Here is a 12292-nt window from a genome sequence, read left to right as displayed (position 1 = left end):
AATGTTTAGCATGTCTCTATCCCTCTTGCTTAAAACAAAACAATAAAAATCACAAATAAGAATAAACACATATCTTTATAAAATCCTGTTACTATTTACCCCTAACTTGGCATTTAGCATTATTCTTTATGTAATGACCATTTTTTAGTCTCCAAATTCAATTGCAACAAAAATATCTTCAAGTTCCTTGAAGTCAAAGCCATGATTCTATCCTTTAAAAGGACAGTGGTGGGGGAAGAGTACTGCACTGCTTTTATCTTATTTAAACTTCATTTTATTCGACAAACAATCTGAGGCACTATAAGTCAATTCATGATTGCATGGAAATAGGAATGTCAAACACAGAGGAAGTCTTTTGAGGATGTCCAGACGTAACCCTTACAAAATTCCTACCATATGTGGAAGAAACAAATAAGGGAGGGGAGGGCAATTTTACATATTATACATATAATAATTATATATATAAATATATATATAACCTATAAAAGAAACTGAAAAGTTTTCTATTCACAATGAAAATTTATAAGTTTTTATACAATTTATTTAGTGACCATTTAATCAAAATATCTTGTTTTTTACTTCCCGCAGAATATTTTCTATCTAAATCATCATGTTGGGGTTTCTGGGTGGCTCAGTCAGCTAAGCTTCTGACTTTAGCTCAAGTCATGATCTCACAGTTTGTGAGTTCGAGCCCCACATCAGGCTCTCTGCTGACAGCTCAGAGCTGAGAGCCTGCTTCAGATTCTCTGTCTCCCTCTCTCTCTGCCCCTCCCCCACTCACACTTTGTCTCTCTCTCTCTCAAAAATAAACATTAAAAAAATGTTTTAAGCCTTTCTCTTAAAAAAATAATAAATCATTATGTTTACATGATAAAAAAGTAGGCAGCTATAGCAAATTTTATTAAGAATTCATAATGCTACAGGAAACTATGATATAACACTGAAACAACCAAAAAAGTAGAAAGCAAACATTTAGAAACAAACATTGAACATACAATCATTATACCAAAAATATATATAACCTTAAGTAAAATGACAAAAACATGCCAAAATGTTAACAATGGTTATCTCAGAGGTAGGTAGGATTATGAATATCTATTATTTAATTCTGTATAATTTTCTATAGGTTCTAAATACTCTAAATGTGACAACACATTTTTATCAGAAATTTAAATTATTAAATGCACACACACACACACACACACACACACACACACACATCTCTGGTAAACTGACGGTGAATACACATACCTGGAACTGAATTAGTGGGTGATCACCAAACACATATTCTACTCGTCCACTGACTTGTAACACATAGTCATACGGGCTAACTTCATCTTCTTTCCCATGAATAGTCAAACGTTTTTGGATTGCCAGTTCATTTATTTTGATAGGATTCATATTAGGAGATATTTGAAAGCTAAACACATCCTAAAAAGGGGAGTAGAAAAAAGGAACAATTTTATACTTGTGCTGAAAAAAATCACTCTTCACATTTGTACTTATTACTACATTGGATATAGCCATACATAATATCCACATATGTATATATATAATATGTTACATAAGTATATCCTTCATATTTAACATTCCAGTACATCTTCCTATTTTCTTTTAAATTTTTTTAATGTTTGTTTATTTTTGAGAGAGAGACAGAGACAGTGAGAGACAGAGAGACAGTGCGAGCGGGAGAGAGGCAGAGACACACACAGAATCCGAAGCAGGCTCCAGGCTCTGAGCACTCAGCACAGAGCCCAACGCAGGGTTTGAACCCACGAACCACGAGACCATGACCTGAGCCAAAGTTGGCCTTAACCAACTGAGCCATCAAGGCACCCCTCATGTTTTCTGTAAGGATTTTTTAAATGTTTATTTATTTTTGAGAGAGAGAGAGAGAGAGAGAGAGTGAGAACGAGAGAGAATATGAGCAGGGGAGGGGCAGAGGGGGAGACACAGAATCTGAAGCAGGCTCCAGACTCTGAGCAGTCAGCACAGAGCCCAAAGTAGGGGTCAAACTTCCAAACTGCAAGATCATGACCTGAGCCGAAGTCAGATGCTTAACCAACTGGGCCAACCAGGCGCCACTCCTGTTTTCTAAATATAATGTGTCCACAGGGGCACCTGGCTGGCTCAGTCAGCACAGCATGCGACTCTTGATTTTGGGGTTCTGAGTTCAAGCCTTACGTTGGATGCAGAGATTACTTAAAAATTAAAAAAAAAAAATTTTTTTTAATAAATAAATAATTTTTAAAACGTGTCCCGTCAAATTTGTTAAGATTTGATGGTCTGCAAGTCGTCTTACACTACACAAAGTACCACAGATCCCACAGGTCACACTAATATTTAACTAAAGTTTATCATTAGAAAGTTTATCAAACGCGTTTCCTAAATATCTTTCTTTAAAAATTTTACACCAAAAACCTGCAGTTGTTCAAATTTAGTTAAACTGAGAATTTTATGTTGTCACTGGTAACAAGAGATGTACACTTTACAATAATTAAACTTAAATGAACAATTCTGTCCAATTTTATAACATATAAAAAGAAACAAAAGAAATTTTAATTAATCAAAAATGAAGATACAGTAGGGACTGGATATTATCAAAACTGCTCATCATAAATCCCAAAGGTACAGACAGTAAAGATGATCTAATAACACCTGGAACTTCTCAAAAGCTAGCAAAATAATTTCACACCACATGATCACATACCAAAGGATATAAGAAAATTCACCATCTCCAAAGGCAGCTAACTGCTACTCTGGACAAATGTGATTGTTAGAGAATTCCCTGTACTGACCGGAGATGGATTCTACAATATTTCTAACAAGTTAAGTCATCTCCCTTTTCCACAAGGTACCTAAAATTCCAGCTTTTTAAATATGAACTTACTGGGTATTCCAATCTATTTTCTCTAGTATTTTTACCCCTTTTCTCCTGAATTCTCTATATGAGTTGTTACTATAGGCATCAAAGCACATGAGCTAGGATCCTCAGAGTCATATGAGGACTCATGATTCCACTTTCCTCCCTCACCTGACTTCCCACTAAGATACCAATGATCTTACATTCTAATGGGTTGCCAACTGTTCACCTCTCCATTTCCAGTAATACTCGTCTACTTCAGCAATGCTTCATGTTTATCCTAAAGAGAAATATAACTTCTTATTTAATCCCCTTGCACTATCTACCTTAAAACTAACCTTCATCTAGCTTAAAAGCAATCTATCTTTAAAAAAAGAGTCACATCAGGCTCTGTGCTGACAGCTCAGAGCCTGGAGCCTGCTTTGGATTCTGGGTCTCTCTCTCTCTCTCTCTCTCTCTCTCTCTCTGCCCCTCACCCACCCTCTCTCTCTCAAAAATAAAAAAAAAAAATTTTAAAAACTTTAAAAAGAGAGTCACAAAGAGATATGATACTCTTTTTTAACATACTACAAATGGTCAGAACTGTCTAAAGCAGTGCTACCCAAAAAAAAATCTAATAATAGATATATTCTATTCTCTGCTATCCAATAAAAGTCACTAGCCACAGTGGCTCTTGAGAACTTGATATATGGCTATGAAAAGAAACGAATTTTAATTTTACTTGATTAACTTAAATTTAAAATTAAATATACACATGTGGCTACTGATTACTGTATTATATAGCACACATCTGGATAATGCCTAAGCAGCTTAATACATCATAAAATTATTCTATGATTCCCATTTACCCTCTATTTCATACACTGAGAAACACAAAACTGGAGAACACTCTCATTATCAGATAGCAAGAAGCTACAGAAAAGACCAGAAATGAGAACTGGGCTTGAAAAACTGCAGATACTGGAAGTAATACTCAGAAAATAAAATAAATATGGTTGGTATGTTTCAAGAATTAAAGATGGTTTGAAAATGAATAAAGAGCAAATATATCTGAAGAAGAATCAAACAGAACTCCAAGAAATAAAACATAATTAAGTGAAATTTGAAACTCAATGAAAAAGAACATGACAAATTTTAAAAGAGTTTTTAAATGTGACAATATCAAGTATTAGCAAAGATGTGGAGACACTAAACTCTCAAAATATTACTGGTAGGAATATAAATATGGAAAATTATTTTGCAATATCTATTAAAAACTGATTACACACATACACCTATGACTTACCAGTTCTGTTTCTAGGCATACATCCAATAGAAATACGTAAATCAACATTATTTCATATAACAGCAATAATGAAGTTGATATGCTGTGTGTGTGTGTGTGTGTGTGTGTGAGAGACATGACAATTGAGGAAACGTGAACACTGACTGGAACTTGAGGATAAAAACCAACCAAAACAAAACTAACAAAACAAAAAGAGTAACAAAGATAAGCCACACTTCGAGAAAATACACACCCAACACCTATGAATGACAAAAATTCACTACCCCCCCCCAAATACCAAGAACTTGTACAAATCAGTAAGACACACACTACATAATTTAAAAATAGATTAAAACAAACAAACAAACAAACAAACAAACAAACAAACAAACAGGGGTGCCTGGGTGGTTCAGTCAGTTAAGTGACCAACTCTTGATTTTGGCTCAGGTCATGATCTCATGATTTGTAAGTTCAAGCCCCACATTGGGCTCTGTGCTGACAGTGCTCAGAGCCTGCTTGGGATTCTCTCTCTCACTCTCTCTCTGCCCTTTCTTCTCTCTCTCTCTCTCTCAAAATAAATAAATAAACTTCAAAAAATAGACAAAAAACAAACAACAGAAATATGAATGTTTCATAATCAGTTATGAAAGATACAACTGAGACAATGGCTATACAGTTGACACTTGAACAACATGGGTTTGAATTGTGTGGGTCCACCTAATTATGTTTTTTTTAATATAAATCCAGTACAATACACTAAATGTGTTTTTTCTTCCTTATGTCTTAATAACATTTTATTCTCTCTAGCTTACTTTATTGTAAAAATATAGTATATAATACATATATTAGATATGTGTAAACCAAATATGACTTTCAGTCAACAGGAATCTAATAGTAGCTAAGTTTTATGTGGGTCAAAAGTTATACATGGATTTTCTTTTTTTTTGAGAGGGCAGGGGAGAAAGCACACACACACAAGCCAAGGTATGGACAAAGACAGAGGAAGAGAGAGAATCCCAAGCAGGCTCCACACTGTCAGCACAGAGCCTCAATGCAGGGTTTGATCTCACGAATCATGAGGCCACAGCCTGAGCTGAAATCAAGAGTTGGACATTTACCAATGGAGCCACCCATGCACCCCCATACCTGGTTTTTTGAATGCAAAGGGATTAGCACCAGTAACCCTCGCATTATTTAAAGCTCAACTTACATTTATATAATGGAATTATATATAGTACCAACAGCTCAAAACTTTCCTTCAAAGACCAATCTTAATCTCTTGATGATAAAATTCATGTCTTCTAAATTACTACCAGTGTCTCACCACCCTTGTTAATATTTTTCACATAAATGTTAATTAGACTGACTGGTCAGAAGTCAACTGGTTTTTCTTGTATTTCAAGCAGTTTTCCAACATCTCTTTGAAATACTTCACAAAATATTGCACCTTTAAAAGACTTGTAATTTTCCTGAGGAACTGGCTTGCATTGTATTGCTCAATGATTACAAACAACTATATATGAGAGACTATGCAACAAAGACACTGGGCGTATGAGTGGGATAGATATTTCTCCCTCGCAGGAAGGGATACAATTAACTAGTGATGACATATATATCATGACAACTGGGCTAATTCAGATAATGTCTAGATGGGTGAAGAAATACTTCTTCATAGTTTTACCGTATATGCTTCACTGTTCTCACATTTCTGCCCATGCTTCTGATATATTCTCAAAAATTCCCAGAAAGTATAGTCACCACCTCCTTCTACCCTCTGTACAACCTGCCCTGTTCCCTAACACACAGGAGACAATTTCAAATGCCATCTGCCCCCATCCCTTAATTGAGAGAATAATTTCATTTAACTTATGCTGAGTGAGGTTAAAAAAGAAAACAACAGAGGTTTGAAAACGATGCTCAGGTTTATTGGTATCTTTAATAAATTATGACTCCTGGAATTAAAAATAATGCCTTTGTGGTTTGGCTGTTGGGACTAATGTTCTTTAAATCTGAAACATGATATGGGGCACCTGGGTGGCTCAGTCGGTTAAGCGGCCGACTTCGGCTCAGGTCACGATCTCGCAGTCCGTGGGTTCGAGCCCCGCGTCGGGCTCTGGGCTGACGGCTCAGAGCCTGGAGCCTGTTTCAGATTCTGTGTCTCCCTCTCTCTCTGCCCCTCCCCCATTCATGCTCTATCTCTCTCTGTCTCAAAAATAAATAAATGTAAAAAAAAAATTAAAAAAAAAAAAACAGGATGGTACTGGCACAAAAACAGACACACAGATCAACAGAACAAAATAAAAAAAAAAAAAACAGAACTAAACCCACAATTACATAGTCAATTAATCTTCAACAAAGCAGAAAATAATATACAAAGAGAAAATGACAGTCTCTTTAACAAATGATGTTGGGAAAACTAGACAGCTTCTTTCAAAAGAATGACACTGGACCACTTTCTTATACCATACACAAAAATAAATTCTAAATGTATTAAAGACCTAAATGTCAGAAAGGAAACCATAAAAATCCTAGAAGAGAGCACAGGCAGTAATTACTCAGACATCAGCTATAGCAACTTTTTGGTCCCCTGAGACAAAGGAAACAAAAGCAAAACTAAACTATTGGGATTATACCAAAATAAAAAACTTCTGCATAGTGTAGGAGGCAATCAATGAAACTAAAAGGCAACATAAAGAATGGGAGAAGATATTCCAAATGACATATCCAATAAAGGGTTAGTATCCAAAATATATAAAGAATTTATACAAATTGGGTGAGTCAGTCAGTTGAGCATCTTGACTCTTACTTTCGGCTAAGGTCATCATCTCACAGTTCATGAGATGGAGCCCCACATTGGGCTCTAGGCTGAAAGAACGGAGCCTGCTTGAGATTCATACTCTCTCTCTCTCTCTCTCTCCGCCCCTCACCTGCTCATGCTCTCTCCCTCTCTCAAAATAAATAAATTATATAAAAAAAAAAAGAATTTCTACAAGTTAACACCTAAAAAACCAATAATCATATGAAAAAATTGGCAGAAGACATGAATAGACATTTTTCTAAAGAAGACATACAGGTGGCCAACAGACACACAAAACAATGCTTAATATCACTCATCATCAGGGAAATTCAAATCAAAACCACAATGAGATACCACCTCACACCTGTCAAATGGCTAAAATCAAAAACACAAGAAACAACAATCTTTGGCAAGGATGTGGAGAAAAGGAACTCTCTTGCACTGTTGGTGAGAAATTATACCAGTCCAGCAGCTGTGGAAAACAGTATGAGGGTTCCTCAAAAATTTAAAGATAGAAAAAAATGCTTTCAATTTTTTAATTAAAAAAAAAAAAAAGTTAAAAGTAAAACTACTCTACACACAGTAATCACACTACTGGGTATTTAACAAAAAAATTGAAAAACACTAATTCAAAGAGATATATGCACCCCCATGTTTATAACAGCATTGTTTACAATAGTCAAATTATGGAAATAGCCCAAGTGTCTATTGATAGGTGAATGGATAAAGAAGATGGGATATGCACAACAGAATATTATTTAGCCATAAAAAAAAGAATGAAATCTTGCCATTTGCAACAACACAGTTGGAGCTAGGGAGTATAATGATAAGCAAAGTAAGTCAGTAAGAGAAATACAAACACCACATGGTTTCACTCATGTGGAATTTAAGAAACAAAACAAACAAGCAAGGAGGCATAAAAAGAGAGAAAGAGAGAGAAACCAAGAAAGGGTCTCTTAACTGTAGAAAACAAACTGATGGTTACCAGAAAGAAGGTAGGTGGGGGATGGGTGAAACAGGTGATGGGATTAAAGAGTGCACTTGTCCTGATGAGCAATGAATTATTAAAAACTTAAACAAAAAACCTCTCCATATATATATATATATATGTGTGTGTGTGTATATATATATATATATATATATATATATACACACACACATATAACACACACATACACACACACACACATATATATATATAAAAAATCCACTAAGATTTTACAGTATCTCCATTTCTCTTTTAATTTCAAAACATTTATTTTCACACATACTTTTTTACAATGATGATTACATTAAGATATGTACAGCCAGTAGAGATCTGACCCATAAGTAATGAAATGCAGACTGACCTAGATGGGCAAATTGCCCTGAGCCAGTGTTTTCAAGTTGACTTCTAGTCACCTAACAGTAAATAAAATTCCCCATTTCAGCTCTTTCAAGAGGGCAGAATTCCCTAAACAGTATTTTAAATTTGATCTTGAGATTTTATAATATCCAAATCTTGATTTAATTGAACTTCTGTCTGAACATATCTCAGGATACAGCATCAAATGTTTTTGTTGTTGTTGTGTTTTTTTTTAACCTATATAAACTTCCTTTGTAAAAGGCCAGAAGGCAGGCTCCTGCTTTTGCATTTGTTCCTACAAATATTTAGATACATATTGTTGGGAAGGAGGCAGAACTGAATAAAACTAGAAACATCTGGAGAAAATCCTGACTATACCACAGACCAGCTATAAGGCCTTGGCACACATACAAAAAACTTCTCTCCCTTTCAGTTTCTTCCCTATAAAACGAGGATGATAACACTTTATAGAGTTGTTTTTGAAAGTGGAGAATAAAGGGGTGCCTGGGTGGCTCATTCAGTTGAGTGTCTGAATCTTGATTTTGGCTCAGGTCACGATCTGGGGTCGTGGGATCGAGACTTGCATTAGGCACCACGCTGAGTGTGAAGACTGCTTAAGCTTCTCTCTCTCTCTCTCTCTCTCTCTCTCTCTCTCTCTCTCTCTCTCTCTCTCCTCCCTCTGTCCCTCTCTCCCACTCACACTCTCTCTAAAAAAATAAAAAATTAATATTTAAAAGTGGAGACTATAACAAAAATACCTTTCATAGCTCTTAGCGTGGTGAAGTGCTTAATACAGAATGTTTACTAAAATGGGTTTATATCATTGTTGTTATCAGAGTGATTGAAGAAAGAACAGCACAAAATATTCTTGAACTCCTACCCTAATTCGAAGCCAGATCCTAGATGATAAAATGACCATACTATATACAAAGGTAGTACCATAATCTGGCTTCTAAAATAACTGTGACTATTCAGATAAGGATTAACTGTATATACACACTCCATTATAATGCCCAATTCCATATCAGCACTTAATTACATATTTAAAGAATGCAAATATAAGAATATGGAAAAAAGAGATCATTTGATCAAAGCTTTCATTTTATAGACAAGAGCAAAATCACATGAGAAAACCCAGTAACTAAAAAACACTGTCTAGACTGGGGTTGGCAATCTTTTTCTGTAAAGACCCAGGTTTTGCTGACAACCTATGAGTCTTTGTCAATATTCTTTTCATTCTTTTTCTCTTTCTTTAACATCTCTCAAAAATTCCTTGAGTTTTTTACATCCCTTTTAAGTATAAAAACCATTCAAAAACTGCAATTTTCCAAACCCAATGTAGACTAATATAACATTGCATCAAAAATCATACACATGCAAAGCATGTATCATACCTAATGCTAAAATTTCCATCTTAAATCTAAAAATGCTCTTTGTAACAGCATTTACCAAGTGAGCAAGAACCTCTTCTAAGATTGGTGCTGCATTCAGGTAAAATCACAGATTTATTACAAAATATTTCTTAAAATAATACAACACTACCTGACAATTTTCAAAATGAACAGCCACAATGAGCTTTCCTCCATAAAGTTTATCTTCTAAGTTTTCAAGGATGGATGGTTCATGTTCTGGTGGATACGTCTGTTTTAGCCAATCCATCCAAGACAATCCCACAAGTGACTGAATCTTTTCTTCACTGAATTTGCGCATTTTTATTCGGAATTCATTCACTTCAGGATCCTTCAGTGCATCAAATTCATGTAGACCTAAACAAATTTTTTTACAGTGTCATTTTGAGTAGCTAATAATAATACAAGAAATACAAAATATACCCAACCAAATATACTGGACGTTCAATTTTTATCAAGAAAACAAAACTGGGTAGGAAAATATTACACAAGGATCAAAAGAATATCCAGATAAAATAACACATTTCATATATAGAAGGTGAACACACAATCAGCTTTCTAAAGAAGACAAACTTGAAATCTTTCAAAGAAATGTAGTTAGGTACCAGTTTGATAAAGATAATCATGGAAATAGTATACACATTTTAAAACCACATATAAGGGGCGCCTGGGTGGCTCAGCTGGTTAAGGGTTGGCTCAGGTCATGATCTCAAGGTTTATGAGATCGAGCCCCAAATGGGGCTCCCTGCTGACAGCATGCAGCCTACTTGGGATTCTCTCTCTCTCCTTTCTGTCCCTCCCCACTTAAACACACATGCTCGTATGCTTTCTCTCTCCCTCTCAAAATAAGAAATAAACGCAATAATTAGATAAAACCACCTATAAACTATCCAGTTTTTCTTTACAAACCAAGTAAAAATCACGTTTATCATATCTGAGAAAGCCTAAGAATCTGAAAACTTTTAAATTAATCAGTTTAAAACTCACATTTTTACTTCAGGCTCAGTAAATTTAAATTTTATAGATTAAACTTAGGTTTCACTGTGATTTTTCAACAATGGTTATATCAGCCAAAAATCTCATGAATATAAAATTATTCTTCACTATACTTATGAACCACTTCTACCATGCAGACAACTAAATACAGCAACCTTTTCATAAACTTATCATTATCCTAATAAACAATGCTAGAAATTTACAACAAATAAACATGCAGAAGTTTGTATACATAAACTTTTACTTGTAAGATGGCAAACATTTTAAAGTTTAACAACACCCTGTACTGGAAGGCGTATTTATTTAATATTAGAAATTATAAACATACACATACATTCTTTGACCTCAAAATTCTGCCAACAGGAATTTTAGCCTGAGAGACCCAGTACTAGCCAGTAAGTGCCAAATATGCACCCCCAAATCATGCACATAAGATGCCCAACTTCTAGTGACCCCCCACCTCCAGCTTCTGGCCAAAAACTTCCAATCAGCCATACAAGAGGCATTCCCCCTTCTTTAGCATAACACTTTTTCACTCCCCTGCCTGCCTTTGGGTCACTGACAAACAAAAAGCTCCTTTACTATAATAGCAAGCTCTGAGTAAATAGTCTGTTCTCATTGGGTGGTCTTTATTTCCACAAACCTAGAGAAGTACATTATTTGTACAATGTACTGTTAACAGTACAAGAATGTTCACTGTAGTTTTGTTTATAATAATTTAAAAACTGGAAATAAAGTTAATCATTAAGACCTAGTTTTAAAATTGAGATACATCCATATACCATTATATGGTAGTAGAAGTGATCAATGGATAGATTAGATTGGTATTGTTATATTAAAAGCTCCAGGTAAGTTAAATGTAAAAAGCAGGGACAAAATGAGTCTCACAAGATTTTTATGCAAATTCAAAAGAAAGAGTATAGAATATGTATACATTTTTGTTCTGAAAAGATACCTGAGATGATGACAGTATTTCACAGTGCTGAGGACAGAAGTACAGGGAAGCAGCCTGCTAGTATTTGTTCCATAAGGCCATTTAATAACCTATCATTTGAATCTATACTATCTGAATACATGCATGTCAATCAGGGTTACCTAGACAGTGGACTTATCTCCATTGTCTATTTTCTTTTACGTATTAAAACAATTATTATTTCAAAAATAAATATTAGAATCAATCTGTGGTATTAAATATAAAAACATAAAAATGGTTAAGCCGCATAATGAATGCAGCAAAGGTAAAATCTTGAGAGTACATTATAATTTCCTGGATAGTTTTGGATCTGGAATGGAAATATACACTCTTATTCAGCCATGAAAGAACTGTAATTTATGCAGACTAGCTGAGGGATTTTGGAGCTTGTTTGCCAGCACAGCTGAAGCTCTTTCTACTCACAGACACAGGTATTACAGGTGAGGAAAGGGAAATGTGTACCTACTACATTTAACAAAAATCAAACTCTTTATCTCCCTTTATCTACTAAAAATCATGTCTAAACCACTTCCTAAATGTCTCTCAACCCTGTCTACTTCTCCTAGTTCCTGCAGCCATTAATTTATTCCCAGTCCATCATTGTCCCTCCCATGGATTACTACATCAGTTTTTCACTAATTTCTC

The 12292-nt window shown here is 34.9% G+C and overlaps 1 protein-coding gene across 6 annotated transcripts in view; it reads right to left on the bottom strand.

The window, feature by feature from the left end:
- Nucleotides 1-12292, bottom strand: part of PIK3CB (phosphatidylinositol-4,5-bisphosphate 3-kinase catalytic subunit beta) — a 185498-nt gene that overhangs the window by 86604 nt on the left and 86602 nt on the right. For all 6 annotated transcript variants that reach the window (XM_053221390.1, XM_053221391.1, XM_027061739.2 and 3 more), the window contains exons 5-6: nucleotides 9812-10035; nucleotides 1252-1431 (exon numbers count right to left, since the gene is read on the bottom strand). In XM_053221390.1, the coding sequence (XP_053077365.1) occupies nucleotides 1252-1431; nucleotides 9812-10035 (404 nt within the window). The remainder of the gene's footprint in view (nucleotides 1-1251; nucleotides 1432-9811; nucleotides 10036-12292) is intronic.

This window comes from Acinonyx jubatus, chromosome C2 (genome assembly GCF_027475565.1).
Source record: "Acinonyx jubatus isolate Ajub_Pintada_27869175 chromosome C2, VMU_Ajub_asm_v1.0, whole genome shotgun sequence".
NCBI classification, from domain to species: domain Eukaryota; kingdom Metazoa; phylum Chordata; class Mammalia; order Carnivora; family Felidae; genus Acinonyx; species Acinonyx jubatus.
This window is presented reverse-complemented; position numbering and strand designations above follow the sequence as displayed.